At 45.4% G+C, this 16121-nt stretch overlaps 1 protein-coding gene across 1 annotated transcript in view; it reads right to left on the bottom strand.

The window, feature by feature from the left end:
* The window catches only part of MBOAT2 (membrane bound O-acyltransferase domain containing 2), a 163563-nt gene extending 156912 nt beyond the window's left edge, over positions 1 to 6651 (bottom strand). Inside the window, exon 1 of the mRNA XM_018559993.1 lies at positions 6133 to 6651. Within this exon, the coding sequence (XP_018415495.1) occupies positions 6133 to 6204 (72 nt within the window). The 5' untranslated portion in view covers positions 6205 to 6651. The remainder of the gene's footprint in view (positions 1 to 6132) is intronic.
* Positions 6652 to 16121: the final 9470 nt, after the last annotated feature.

Below are 16121 nucleotides of genomic sequence, written 5' to 3'. Positions count from 1 at the left end.
GTGCATACGTCACCTTCACCAGGCTCAAGAACAGTCAGGCGGGGATGGGGAGTCCTTAGGCCTGTGTAGGCACTGACCATACCAATGTAATTTGTTCCTTAGCTCAAGGGAGCAAATGGGCCAGCGGGAGAGTAAATAGATACCGTGTTTCCCCGAAAATAAGACAGTGTCTTATATTTTTTTTTCCACAAAAAAAAGACACTAGGTCTTATTTTCGGGGGATGTCTTATGTGTACCTGGCTGCAGCTGTCCGCTCTCCGCTCGTGCGTGCGGGTGGGCGTGCGGGCGGGAGGGAGCTGCGGCCGCTCTCAGCTCTAATGCCGTCCAGGGAGCCAGACAGGTGGGCGTGCGGGAAGGCGCGCCTGGCGGGGGGCGGGAGCTGAGGCCGCTCTCTGCTCTAATGCCGTCCATGGAGCCAGAAAGGTGGGCGTGCGGGCGTGCCTTTTGCTGCGGCCGTGACATGTAAAATGTAATTATACGGTGCAGCTACCCCGAAAATAAGACCTAGCGCTATCAGGGATTTCTGTAATATAAGACCTACCACAGAACTAGGTCTTATTTTCGGGGTAGGTCTTACATTACAGAAATCCCTGAAGATAGCGCTAGGTCTTACTTTCGGGGTAGGTCTTACTTTCGGGGAAACACGGTAGTGGTCATAAGCAGCAGAGAAGGTTATGATGGGCTGTACACTGGTAAACCCCATGTTCACTTTGGTGTATTCATAAAAAACTACAATATAAAGAGCACACAATCTTATATAACTGTATATATACACAACCCCAACTGCTACCCTGTATATGCAATAGACAAAAACACCAGCACATTGTGGTAAATGCTCGTTTTACCACCCAAGCTTCTGCTTTTACTTCCGTGAATGAATGAAATGGAGAAGAAAGCAAATAAAAGAAGTACATGCGGTCATTATAAAAAAAAGCCAAGGATCACTTTAAGCTGCCACAACAGTTCATATTCGTCTAGAAGAAGTAGTGTTTTACCTACAACAGAAGCATCTGCTGCCCAACAACTGAGCCCCATACTACAGGTGGGGCCATGGAGCCGTTACAGCTTCACTGCAATTCATACGACAGGGAGGGAGGTCACTGCTGCTGAGAGTAAAGCATGATTCCTAGACAGTATGAGCAACAAACTGAAAATCCTAACTAATCTGATCATCTGTAATGTGTGTGAGGTCAGCAACCACAAGCCCTGGTAAAGTGTCGCTAGGCAACATGAAGACAGCTTCCTAGCCAATATGGAAGCCAGGAGACAGGTAATGACCCGCCTCCTGACTTCCTAATTGGCCGGGAAGCCGGCTTCATGCTCCCTTGTAGCACTGCCGGTCGGAGCATTTGGGCAAGTACTCGCTCAAATGCGCAGTATCTGCACCGACACCAGTATCGGTGCATCCCTAATTTGATGTGTAACATATACCATCCAAACATAGCTATGCTTGCAACACATGATTCATTAAAGGGTATCTAAGGTCAAAAACTAAAACTAAATATGTATTTCTATATTGAAATTCCATAAATTTCATCCCAGTTATAACCATCTAGAAGTTTGTAAATTGCCCATAGTACGGACTTCCGAAAGCACACTGGGAATCCAGGAAGTGATGGGCAGACAGAAGGAAGCACTCACTTGACTACATAAAAGGGATTTTTTCAAAGCTTCGATTGCATGACTGATGGATTTGTCAGTTCCTTCCCATGCGGCTCCTCCCGGACACCTGACTCCCACGGCCAATCAGGTAAGAGCAGCTATTACCTCTACTGAGCCGACCTGTGACAGTCTCATTGTCACAGGTCGGCTTAGAACTATGAGGTGAGTGGAAATCACTCATCTCATAGTTCTCCTTTAACTATTTCTCCCGGGACTATTCCTTCCCCCAGTCATGTAGCCCCTCCGCTCAGTCTCTCCGGGTCTGTCTTTATCAAAAACAACTCCTATTACAGTGCTGATGTTATAACAGGATAGTATATGCTAGGACTTTACAACTCCTTTAAAGAGGAACTTTACCCTTATCTTCAAAATAACAACAAAGACACCTTTAGAAATGTTTAGTAATGACAATCTACAAACACATACTTCTAGATAATTGCCAGCTTTTTATTCTTCGCATACCTTATTTTTATTTTCCTCCCCATGCTTCTCACAGTGGCCATTTTAACTAAGGGCAGATTGTTTAATCTCCCTTTACTTCCTGGAACTCTGGCACATGTGACAAGGACATATGACCATGCACATCATCTCAGGGGAGGAAAATGCCTTTCCCTGAGATCTCATAAGATTACAGATGAGATTTCTGCAATACTCTGCTGATGTAACCTTCCCAGGATGGCACATCATTTGTTCCAAAGAGAACTAGGAGGCAGAAAACCAGAAATTGTATGTAAAATGAAAATATGTTTGTTTAGCTAATGAATGTAAGATGATTTTATATCAACATGCAGAGCTGTATATGCTGATGTGATTTCTAGAGGTAAAAGGTGAACTTTAAGATTGATACCGCCATGTTATGACCAATATATAACAATGACAGATCTGCAAACCTAGTAAAACAGATGCATCCAGTTTCCTGTGAATCCAGAACAGCCATAACAATACGTGATCTCTGGCACAGACGTGATTAAATGACACTTAAGCGGTTGTAAAGATACTTTCCTTGTGGCGAGAACTTCCTGAAAAAAAGACACCTTTGGATTACACTGCTGCCTAAACCAAGCTCACCTCTATTTACATAGAAATTAAGAGCTGCCGGGTACAGGCAATCTGCTGAAATGCCAGATACGTTCTACGCCGCTGTATAGGAAAACCAATATAGATTTGTAATATGGAGATTTTATAGTATCGGGAGATAGCAGATCAACAGAAAACAGATGGGCCGGTAAACCCCAATGACGACTCGTTGTACATAAAAGATCAGTAAATATATAGAAACACTCCAGGACCTGAATATAACTGAGATGAAGTTTTAGTCCCAGGGGGGAGACAGTTATAACATGCAGTTGGCACATCATCCAGTAAACCCGGTGAAGGACACTGCACACTGGCAAGCCTTCTTTAGCCCTAAAATTATTGCTAATGTGACCCACAACTCTTATGATCAAAGTAAAAACATGCAATGCCAAATATCCCAGGCTCATACAACGCCAAATGTCTCGAGCTTTGTAAAGTTTTTTTAGGCCTCAGACAAAAGTTTGGCACTCTGCACTTGATACCTATGCCCACATATAAACCCCTAATAGCAGGTTTTAAAGTACAGTTGGCTACAAGAGCTGGTGCACAGGAGCTACCATAAAGTTCCGGATTTTATTATTATTATTATAATACAGGATTTACTTAGCGCCAGCAGTTTGTGCCACGCTTTGCAATATAAGGAAGACATTACATTTGCAATACAAATCAAGACAAGATGGTAAGGAGGGCCAAGGCCGTCAGAGCTCACAATATGCCAGCTGATTTTGTGATGCCAGACCACCCTAAAATACTCTGGCTTCTGGGGAAAGTAGTCAAACCCCCCTTTCCACCTCACAGTTCATCAGCCCCAAGCACAGGCATGTAAGGGGAAAGCTGAGGCATTGCTAATTCAATGCACATTTTTAGAAAGTTGGTATTTGGGGGGGGTGCTCTAGCGGTGCTGTTAGCAGAGCTGTGTTTAGACATCATGCTGCTTTTTATAAAGCCCTGCTAATTGTGTCATGTGTATTTTAGTAACAATAATGTCCCGTTCATACCAGGGCGTAGTGTGGATGCGCCTCGTGGGAATGCACGTTTCTGCACGTTTGCGGGACTTTGTTTCCCACATGTGGCGCACATCCCCATTGATCCCCGTTGGGTCCCTGGACGCGCGCCAACCGCAGCAAAGAAGTAAGGCCCCTTTCACGCCAGGGCATAGCAGGGACACGAGTCATGGGAACGTGCGTTACTGCACATTTGCAGGATTTTCTTTCCCGCGTTTGGCTCACTTCCCCATTGGGTCATTGGATGCGCGCTAACCATGGAAAATAAATACTTTTTGCAAATTTGGCAACATGAGTTCTGCTTTTTTTCCCCCCATGCGTTCGTGGACATTTTCACGCTTGCTCAGCTGCATTTGTAGTGCCAGTGCCATTTTATGTTTGTGCATGTATCATGAATGCCACATACTTTTGTGCACGTTTGACGAGTGTTCACGATACGTCCTGGTGTGAACGGGGCCTAACTCTAGAATGCACTAGTGGAGGCAGCATGGGCAAGTAGAACTACTCTGCCATAGTACAGTGTTTCATGTTTTCTGAACTTATAAAGAGCATTCCAACTACTCTAAACCCTCCTGCACCCTCTTCCTCTTACAGTTCTCTTGATGAATTTAGGCACACATGTAAAGAGATAGACAGAAAAGAAACAATATATGGTATCACAGTTTGTAAGTGTTGAGGGTTGGTGCTGCCCTTTCTAACCATGCTGCCCTAGGCACTGGCCCACAAGTTCCTTTATGTTGCACACAGCCTTGTCTTTCAGCAGCCATACTGTGACAGGCAAGGTATGTTCTGGAGCTTTACAATACTGACTATGCCCCATGTATCTTAAAAGGAGAACTATGAGGTGATTGCTTTTCACTCACCTCATATTTCTAGCCGACCTGTGACAATGAGACTGTCACACGTCGGCTCAGTAGATCAGGAAGTGAGCGAACACATACCGGCGTTCGCTCACTTCTCGATCCTGTCACGGCTCTCTGCCGTGACAGGGGAGGGACTGAATTCCCCGCTCCGATCCTCCAGCGCTGACTGGCGGAACGGACGGGGGAGGGGGCGGGTACAGCTGGCTCTGCCTCTAGATAGGCAGAGCCAGCTGTCACTCACGCAACTGGGCGGATCCAGACATAATTGTCGGGATCCGCTTCAGCTGCGGCATCTCAGTATACCGCGAGCTGTAGCTTGCAGTATACTGAGCTTAGGGTGACGGGAGAACGCTAGTTTGTGTCCTCCCGTTACCCTAAGGAGAACTATGAGGAAAGCCCTAACCCCATAGTTCTCCTTTAATAAGTTAAAGGATCACTTTTACTAACCTGTCCTCCCATGTTTTTATATTGTATAAATATATAGATTAATGGATAAGCCATCAGACGGCGCTGTCATGGCTTAGTGCAATCACTGTGCCTCGCTTTTATTTGTCTTTTATAGATGTATTTTAGATAGTAGTTAAAGCCCAGTGTCACAATATGCACAATTACATAAAGAAGCTTTGTTTTGAGCAAAGTCTAATGGGTATTCATGAATGGAATAAACTCTTTTATATAAAAGGAACATAAACATTTATGCATTTACCGTTCATTTAACCTTCTCACCACCTACAGTCCAGCATCAGGAGTGGACCATGGCTGCCCTCAACACAAACCCCTATGACTTATATTAAAACTATTAACATTGTATTCCCAGGTCTATATGCCGGCCCTTTCAGCCAGTACAACTTTCGATTTTGTCAAAAAGAAGACAGTCAACTTGGAAATGAACTGATCCTTAAAATGAAAGTGTTAAAGAAAGTTGTCAGAGAGTCACTGCTATAAAAAAGAAGCCACCTTCCGTTCCAATCTATTTAAAAGCTAGAATGCACAACAGCGGATGTTCCAAAGAATGTTGCAAGTATCATATGATGTTGCTACATAGAAAATAGAACATCATACTTTTTAGATAAAAGGGTGGCGAGTCATGAACCCATCTCCAACCCTAAAGGGTGCAAGCCTAAAAGGGCCATTGCCCGCCGAAGTCAAGAGGTCTGGTAGGGCAGCAGTGTAAGGGTAAATATGTATGTGTTAGTGTTTAATGTTATAAAACATCACATATATAATAAAGTCCGGTGCCGGGCAGGGATTGGATAGCCGCTAAACCTTTAAAAAGTTTTCCTGTTCCTAACTTTTGTCTTTTTAATGTCAAAAACAGCTATAGGGTTGATGGGCTACTTATGACCTCCAAGACTTTACTCACTTGCTTTTTCGTTGTATATGATTGATATATATATATATATATAAAAGCACATTGGTTTTTTTTATACCCTTGAGGGTCAAATGCACCGGTAGAAGGCACGTGCCTGCACCGTGCAGCGGCTGACCCCTCCGATGCCCCTTGTCCTATCACCCCATTTACCTACCTGGTCTACAGGCAATTGCACTGCATGGCTGAGGGGAAGCAGCAGTGTGGAGCCCGTGGTACTTGTAGCCATGGCAATCCCTCTAAATGAAGGATGAGGAAGATGATGCTTAAGATTCTCTCCAAGCGATCCACAGACAGGTTGCCGCTAAGGACCCTCGCTCCGGGTCCCTGCTACAGCGGAAAAATACAACAAATCCACAGATGTGCAAGCAGCCAGCACGGTTCCCCCAACAGTAAAGCGGTGAGATGCGCCCCCCACCTCCACCACAACGTGAATCCAAAGCCTCAAAGAAAATAAAAATTAACAAAAAAAAAAAATCTGCTAAGTGCGGACACTTGATCTCACATCATTGATGGGAAGGGAGGGCTGCAAGCACTGCAATGCAAAGATCCAGCAACAGCAGCGGCAGTTTATCCATGCAGAGACATGACAAAGCCACAGCCTGTGCTTCCACCTCCTCACACTGCTCAGTGTACTGAATGCAGAATTAAAGGGAGGAGGGAGGGAGGGAGGAAAAAGCAGCACTGGGCTGGGAAACAGCAAACCTTCATGTATGGAAGCCCAGACAGCACATTCTGTGTCATTTTGCAAATCTAAGAGCCCAGCCTTCCTACTGTACCTCTCCGGCGGGGAGTGGAGGCTGCAGGGTGGGGGGAAAAGCCACAGCTCATCATAATGGGTAGAGCAGAGGTGTTATTAGGAGATCAGAGCGGGTTTAATGCACACATGTATTATACCTAAAAGATGGATAAAAATAGCTTCAAAAACATCTGAATTCATACTGTACCTACTCTCCGCCATCGCTGTCATTAAAAGTCTTTTCTGGTCTTTTTAAAATACTGCAGCTTTCCTTAAACTAATACTTGGAGATCTGGCCATGAAGGTCCTTGTTCAGGTACTTCTACTTGTTTGGTGACAATGATCTGTCCCTGTTTTTTAACGCCTTGCCAATGAGCATGAGCACATCCCAGATAGCAAGGATAACTTGCCACAAACTTGTGTCGGGGTTAAATTGTAATTCTTGTTAACTTGCTGCACACATTCCTGGCAAGTGGAAGACTTGCAGAACACTTGCAGCACAAGTTCTAGTTGACACTTTTTGAACTTGTAGCAAATTTGCTTGGCAAGTCTACAGCAAGAGTCCTGCAGGTCTTAGCAAGAGCTCTGCAAGCTTGCTGGTCTGGAGACTTGCAATGCAGACTTGCTGTAATTGTGCAACAAAATTAAGAAGCTTGGCAAGTCTGTAATAGTTTAGCAAGTCATTTTCAAACTTGCAGCAGAATTTCTTGCTATCTGGGATGTGCAGGCCCACAGAGGTCAGCCTTCATCCTTGGGGCATATATATGCACACTGGCCTTTGTGCTGGAAACGCACTCCATAGCACGCCCCTTACCATCGAGCATACGCACATATGCAGCCCCACAAAAATGGGCCTTCTGTCAGGAAGCCAGAACCATGGTCTGCGCATGCACATATGCCTGGTTTTGATCATGCGTCATTGCGCAGACATGTTTGTGTGTGTACATTGCCATGTGCGCACAGATGTGTGTCTGTGTGTAATTTGAACTCTGGCGCCTCTGGGGCTATATAGTCAGTATGCTGTGACGTACAAACCTGGTGCTGTGTGATGGCCAGTGTGGTATTGTGTGGCAATCCCATGGTAGAACTGGGGGTTGTAGTCACCCAGGACTCTCAGCCAGAGGGGCTGAGCAGTTCCAGGAAGCAAGTTCTTGTACTGGGAAAGTGCTGACTTTGCGGTTCTTCCCAGGATTTCTGGATTTGGCATTGGATCCTGGAACTGGGAGATTTCTAAGAGAATTGGGTGGGATGAAATCTAGATTCCTGGGTCCATCATTTAGTAGTGGTCAGCACCTAATTGAACACCTGTGCACAGCCCTTATGGAAAGGCTGCTGGCTAATGTTGTGGGCCCCAGCTGAGAAGATGAACAGAGGTGTTAAGGGGTCAGGAGGACTCCACCCAGACGTCAGAGGGGAGCCAGGTGGCTATGTGTGCTGGAGGCCCCTGGGAGACAGCCGAGGAGACTTAGAGAGCCAGTGGCACATGAGGGATGTGTTTAAGAGTCCCATGAGAGGTGGACTCTGGCTCTGTTAAGAAAAACCCTAATGCCCAGCGACTAGGACACAAGGAGTATGGGCAACAACCTGGAGTCGGTGAGATTATGTCATACATTCTGTTTTGCTGAAATACAAGCAGACCCTGTGTTTGTCAGGGCCCAACTAGTGTTAAGATTTTAGGATCTCAGCTGCGGAACAAATTCCACTTGAGGATATGAAGGGGTGATTCAGTGGACGGTTCCCCAATACACCCCCAGTGCGTTAGGGAACCGGAACACATCATATACCCCGGCCTAAGGTGTATCTAAGTGTACGGGTGCCTAGAGGGACAGCCGTACAGCAGGAGCGGGCAGTAGTAGGCAGTATTGGATATGATTAGGAAGATGATGGTATTTGTAGTTCCCAAGCAGATATACACTAAGCCCTCGTTCACACCTGAACGTTTTGTAGCGCGTTCTACGCTCGACGAACGCTCTACAAAACGCTCAAAAATATAAATCCCATTGTATTCAATGGTCTCGTTCCCACCTTGGCGTATTTCCGCCCGTCCCTAACGCGCTACAAAACGGCCCACGCCTGAAAAGGTACAGGTACTACTTTGGGCCGTTTTGTTGCGCGTTTCCATTGGGATACAGCCAAGTAGCCTTCGGAAACGCGCGACAGACGCGCATATGCAAGACGCCTAGGTGTGAACGAGACCTAAGGCAGTGGCACACAATAAGGATCTCCACTCAGAATTGGTGAAGTAGCTGCTAAGGTATGGGGAAGAGGCCCCTAAGTATTTGTGGCTCTGATATACTTTTATACCAGCTACAGTCTATAGCCCTATAGTGACAGCATATATATGTAAAGTCCTTCCACAATAGTGACAGTAGCTACTATTATTATTAACAGGTAAGGTTTCCACAATAAATAGGTTCTTATTCAATCAGCGGATGTTGCGACTAAGGCATGTGGAGGTATCCCCTGGTTTCTTGCGGTTCTGGTGTGGATAACTAGCGATGGCTATTCCGGTAGATTTGAGAGTTTTGAGCCCACTGCAGCCGAAGCTGTGCCGCCGTGTCCCTGGGCGTCAGTCTGCGGGCAGAGGCTCCTGTATGACAGGATGCTATGGCCGATGCAGTGCACAGGGTCCTCGCTCGACGTTCCACAACGATAGAACGCAGAGTGAGTGACTCACCTGTGAATTTGAGGAGGAGTTGTGGTCGGTGGGAGGAGCCCGGCATGACGTCACAGAGGGGGTGGCGCCCCGCTGGAACGGAGGGACGCGCTGGGTGAGTCTGTGACAGTGTTATTAATGAAGAAAGCTGTATTTGTTTTATGAAAGAAATAAAAGACTGTTCTTTTCTATGTTAAAGTGGCTTCAAGACTGGTCTTTGAGCGCTCACCATTTGTGCTAACTTCCCCAAACATCACACCAGCTATATCCATGTTCCTGAGATCCTGTGTTCTGATTGATTACCAGTTACCGTCCTGGCTTGTCTTGACCTTCTGCTGCTCTCCTGTGTTCCTATGACCCCGGCTTGTTCTTTGACCACCGCTCCAGGCTGACGCCTTGTACCATACTGCCCGCACGTTACCGACTTTGGCCTGTTCCTGACTTCATTCCTTTGTGTCGCCTGGTACCACGCTGCCCGCCTGTTAACAGCTTGCTATGACCACGGTCTTCCTGGAACCAGCTTTCAAGTGTAATTCAGCATTGCAGAGACTGCTTACCCAGTTGTTGTGTCATCGTCCGGCACTATTGTATGTCCTCAGCCAACCCGAAGGCATATGCTTATAGGTGAACGGCAGCGAGTGAGCTGCCGGAGCTCCGCCTCAGCCAGATGTTGGATCGGCTGAGTCGAAGTCCTTCTGCACTTCGGCTCAGCCATACAAGCCAGAAGTGAATAGCCGAACAGCATTCGGCTCACTTCACTTGGGCTGGATTATTCACTCGGCTGTCTTCGGCAGCTTTGTGAAGAACCCCCTTAGAAAAGCATTACATGAGTCCAGGTGCATTTAAAAATGAGCTCCAGAAGCAAAGATTCCCCAGCACACTTACCAGCCAGCCTGCAAAAAACAAGTTACAGCGTCTAACTATTAGGGTTATAAACAGAGGTTTTGGTTGCACAACTTTTGTTAAATATGTGGAAGCCGCACTGCCTTGTCAAGGCCCCTCTCTGTAGTGTGGTCCTAACTCTAATATATGAGAGCCTCCATCTTGAAGCATATATAGCAAAGGATGAACTGGGTGCAGGTATGCCTGGAGGTAGCCCATTCCTCCTTAAAGGCACAGGGACACACCAGAAGCCCAGCACATAACAATGACATCTGTTGAGTGCATTTGCCATTTCTGTCACTTGTTTCTTTCACTTGCAACTGAACTCATCGTTTTTCAACGTAGTGTGCATGAGGCCTAAACGTTGTTCTTAAACTGGGCATAAAATGGTAGATATTTGTACAAGCATTCCTGCGTCAGAATGTTCATGCTCCCTCGTCATCTCATGACAAGAGAGCATGGAGCCGGCCTCCCGGCCAATCAGTAAGCAGGGCGTCGCGTCATTACACGGCGCCCGGCTTCCTGTTTGCCTGGCTAGACGGCTCCGGCTGGGTACCGGACGAAGGCTGCGTTCTCGCTGGAGAGGCCCCGGGTGATGACAGGCTGCGCATACTAAGGTAAGAGGGGACTTTCTTGTTAATCGGGAAGCCGGGTGGCGACTCTTTACACGCTGCCCGGCTTCCCGGCTAATCAGGAAGCCAGGTGGCGAGTCATTACACGCCACCGGGCTTCCTGAATGGGACTTCCGTTACTCGGTAATTGGTATCGGCGAGTACCGAAAAAATATTATCGGTACTCGTACTCGGTACCAAAATACCGGTATCGATGCATCCCTAGTTAAAATCAATTGTGGATTTGACCCCCATTAACCATTAGAAAATTAAAAATACATCTCTAAAATAATTTTTTTTAAACAAAATTCACACAGGTGTCTTTCCAGCTTTACTCTTCCTATACCCAGAAAGAGAACCCTTCCAGTGACCAGTCATTCATGTAAGAGCTGTGGAACCGGTCACTAAAGGCCGACTGAAGGCGTACACAAATGAGGTGGCATCTAAATTCCTTTTTTGGATAGAGTAGTGAGGTGTTGAAGCCAGTCTCAAGTGTTTATTATTGTGTGTACCCCCATTGGACAGATTCGCCCTTAGAAACTGTTTGGCTGACCGTTGTCACAGGCACTAAACATGACCGAAAAATCTGAAATTAGGAGGTGAAGAGAAACCTTGGGGGACACTTGTTTCAGTGACAACTGTCTAAGGGCTTGTTCACACCAGCAGCCGTGCTCAACCACATGACTGCTGGTGTGCGTGTGCCCAGACAATGCCGATGCGCTAAATCGAGCCTCATCGCACCGTTTCTTTTTTTTAGAACTTTATTGAATTGTCACCAGGGACATTTTATTAAGTTCTATGGGCTCACCACCATGTAATGCTGTTGCTGCTGCTTGCCGTACATTTTTTAAGCACACACCACTGGAACGTGGTGGTGTGAACTGTCGCCACCCATGACAAGTTATGGTGCATTGCCTTGTGCCAGGGCTGCGCTGGACAAAATGGCCGGTGCAGCCCGAACACAGATGGTATGAACGAGCCCTAAGAGGGGATTTCCTATCACCTTCTGATGTGCCTTGAGACAGGAAGTGAAGGCAAAATATCCCAAATGCATTACAACAAAAGAATTCAGAGCTTTTAACCGTTCTTTATCAAAAACGTTTAAAACACGTGTTTAGCTTTAGATATACTTTAAATTCCCACAGTCTCAGCAGGGGGCCCCCCCAAGCTGCTACAAATAAATCATTTTGTTTTCCACATGGTTGGAATAAAATAAACAGCACGGCAATAAACTCACCCATTAGAACACACACATTGTTACATTTATATGGTTGCATTGTTGTTGAGGTTGAATAAAAATATAGGCCCATGGAGTTCAACCTATGCAAGTGTATGTGTGTGTATGGTCCCTTTCAGACGCGCTGATCAGGAGGGGATCCGTGCATGGATCCGCTCCTGATCGGAGTGGCACGGATTGGATGTTACCGCTGTAACATCTGTGTCCATCCAAAACTGTACCGGACCCCATGTGTCCGTTAACATCAGATTACCCCCGATCTGGCATGATCAGGTCTGGTGAAAGGGAACTCTGTTCCATTTGTTTTTTCAGACCTGGCCGGAGCCAGGGGTAACTGGGTGTAAACGGACACCTGTCCATTTACACACAACTGCCCTTAGACTAGCATTGGGCATCCAATCGGAACCGCCTGAAGACACTGATCGGACCCCCCGTTTGAAAGTGGCCCACGAATTATTAAGAGATAGTTACATAGTTGTTGAGGTTGAATAAATATACATTGTTTTAGTGGCAAATATTGCTAAAGAAGCATTCATGCTGCTCATCCATTCATCTTTCCTATATGGCTCTTATGTTATGGTGCACATATTGCGTGCCGGTGTGTCTTTATTTACAATTATTTTATGCACAGCAGCTTGTTGCAATGCACTGGTGCACACTGCGTTGCATAAAATGCATTTTAATGCAACACACCAATGCACATGTAGGGTGTGATGAGGGCACATAGAGCACAATTGTTCTCTCAGTGTCCTTGCGTTGAGTGTGCGTTGATCAATACTGATCAAAACAGCTCAATGTGGGGCTCATTTGCTGCTAAAGCAGAGATGTCAGCCTTGGAGAAGAGTTTATATGGTGAAAAGAAAGTGGCGCATGCCGCAGGAAAAAAAACTGGGTGTGGATAAAGTGGAGAGGGATCAGAAGTCAAGTTTTTATTGCTCTCTGTGCCCTTTTTTGAAACAATCACCCTTTCTATTTGTTCTTGCGGACCGTCATCACTGAAAGTGTCATCAGAACAGGAACAGATGGGAAATCTATTCTCTCTTTGAAGGGATTTCCTCTCACTTCCTGTTGTGGCAATCGGACAAGAAGAGAAGGGAAATCTCCTCAATGGGACACAGGTGGCAAAAAAAGCTGACAGAGGTTACAACTATCTCATACCCTATCCAGGAAAAGAAGTTTGGGCTTCAGTTCAACTATCAGCAGCGTAGATTATAAAGGAAATTTACAAATACATCGAGTTAAAAAAATGAGATATTGAAAGGACATAGAAAGTTGTGCAGTTCACTTAGCACATAAGAAGCGGAAGCCAAGAATAACTTCCAGGATACAAGAGAAGTGGTTCCATGCAATCCATCCAGACAGAATCACATATTGAGAATTTGTCACGTACCTGAGGTGAGACTGTAGTAGTGAGGAGGTCTCCCTTGCACCTTGGGTCTTGAGGCCTCTGGGGATGGATACAGAGACCTGGCGGACACCGAGTGGCATGAGTGCCGGTGGTGTGGAGCACCGTGCAAGCCTAAATCCAAGGTCCGAGTCAGGGTCAAGTCCAATCTGGCAACGAAGTACAAAAAAGCAAAGCAGAAGAATGGTCAAGTTCCAAGCCAGGGTCGGTTCCAATCAGGCAGCAAAGTACAATAGGTCAAGGCAGAAGAATGGTCAGCATACGAATCCGAAGTCAAGGGCAGGAAGCAAGAGTAGTCACTAGGGTTCCGGGTAACAACAAGTCCAAACAGATAACACACAGGACAGGAACAAGGAGAGACTGAAGATAATGCAGCAATTTGGCAGTATCCAGGCTGGGCTTAAATAGCAAATAATTGTGGATAATTGATTCTGGATCTTGGGAGAACCCTTACCAATAGACATCCAAGTGATAATTGAGGTCTAGGTCACTTCCTGTGCACCTCCTTGGCGCTTTCCCGCCTTGCTGAATCGTGCCGTCTGCGCATGCGCGGGTTTGCGCAAAGACGCGCCATTGGTGCAGATTTGTTCCGGTTCGTGAGGCTACGTACCGATGGCGCATGTGCAGATGGCACTCGACTCTTACGGAATTACACCCAGCATCTAAATCAAGAAAAGAGCTAAAGTGCAGTGTTCATACACACTGAAGAGGGGCAGATGCTAAGAATTACATCCAACATACATATTGAGAGATGCTACTCTGCATCTTCCTAACGTCACAAACAGTTTTTTCGGAGATGCACAACTTCCGTGAGGTTACAAACAACTTTATTGTTCCAGGCTCTACGATTGAGCTCTAGCAAGGAGAGAAATGCGTTAGTGAGGATACTGAAACTGATGAGAAAACATGAAAGATAATTAACTGACAAACATATGTAGAGTACACCAAGGTGAAAAATGAGCATCTGTGGGGACTAGAGGGAGGTTGAAGGGAATATATTTTGCATGTAGAATTAGAGGTGAGGAAGGCCGCATTTACACTTGAGCTGAGCATCTTTTGGTCATTTTTCTGGCTTTTTTTGAGCGGTTTGTACAGGTATTTTTGCATTTTTCTTCAGAATAAGTTTTCACTCCGAATCACCCCTCCCTCCCACACCTCACTATCACTTTTAAAAAATCCCTATCTAAAAGCCCTTTTTTACTTACCCTGAGCAACAGTCACCTGACTTCACGATCCCGAGTCTTCACCTCTTCTGGTTATTTCCTGTTTGGGTCCTTCTTTGAGTGTCCACATCAGCGTCTGCATGCGTGTACATTTCCTTTTGGATGTCTATTGGTAAGGGTTCTCCCAAGATCCAGAAGAGGACCAACATCAGCAGAGAGGAGTGAAAGGACCAGCAGTCTCAGGTGTTATCCCCCCAACCAGCAATGGTGGCAGAAGGACTAGGGGGGGAATTCAGGTCAGCATATCTGACTTCACAAGGTAAGGGCAAACAATAGACTATCAGGATGGGTTAGAAGTGGGTGGGAGAGAGGAGGGGGAAAAATTATTTTTGAGTAAAGTTGGGCTCTCGAGCTACAAAATGCTCAGGTGCTAAAGGGAGACTTAACAGCTGTAAAAAAACAAAGAACTTCAAATGCTTCAAAGGGCAAAGATCTGGAGGGACACCACAAAAACAAACTTGGGTTTTTCCCAGTTTTGAACAAGATTCATCGAACCCTCGATAAATCAAACATGGGCAGATCTGTCCCATCACTAGTCAGTGCATGTCAATACATATGAGCTGTGTTGTGAATGAGCCCAAAATAAAATTGCATAAATATATTTTTATATAAAATATTTCTCATTAAAAAAAAATAATTGAAAAATTATTATTTTTTTTATCTCTGGACATAACACATAGAAAGAAAATACTTACAAAACACTACACATTCCCTATAAATAACTCACAAATATTTTTAGATGGTAAGAATTGAATTTCACCAGGCAAGGAATATTTCTGGCAGGTTTATCCAGAGAAACTATTAAAAATCCAGGGATTCCCCTGGGAATCTGGAAAAATTTAAAACGAAGCATGGAAGCACTTTATAAAACTGGGGCTGTATCACATTTCAGCTTTAATTCCATAACCTGTACTAAATCATCTTTACAACACGCTCTATACATGTGACACACGTACACTGTATACAGTTTAAACACTGGTTACATAAACATACCTAGACCTAGTCACTGATAAGGACAAGGAGCAAAGTTCTACGCTGGATTTCATTATACTGATTATCTAACCAAAAGATGATTTTTTTTTTTCAGATGAATATATCTAGCTGGGTTAACTTTTTGACCATGACTATCAGGGTTATTCACAAAAGGGTGAAGAGTTTGGAGAAGGCAGGAGAAGAGAACAATCTAGGACAACATTGCTGATTTGGAAAAATTCTCCAATTCAGCTCACTTTGCAGTTCAGCTATGTTGTCCTAGATTGTTTATTTCTCCTGCCTTCTCCAAACTCTTCACCCTTTTGTGAATAACCCTTTATGTCATACTGGACCACAGAAAATATTTCCAGTATTGCAAACAAATTTGATCCTTATATTGTGCATACCACTAGCGCCAGAG

Source organism: Nanorana parkeri, unplaced genomic scaffold (assembly GCF_000935625.1).
Source record: "Nanorana parkeri isolate BGI_ZX_2015 unplaced genomic scaffold, ASM93562v1 scaffold425, whole genome shotgun sequence".
Taxonomy (NCBI): domain Eukaryota; kingdom Metazoa; phylum Chordata; class Amphibia; order Anura; family Dicroglossidae; genus Nanorana; species Nanorana parkeri.
The sequence above is the reverse complement of the archived record's forward strand: the minus strand, read 5'-3'. Positions and strand labels throughout refer to the sequence as shown.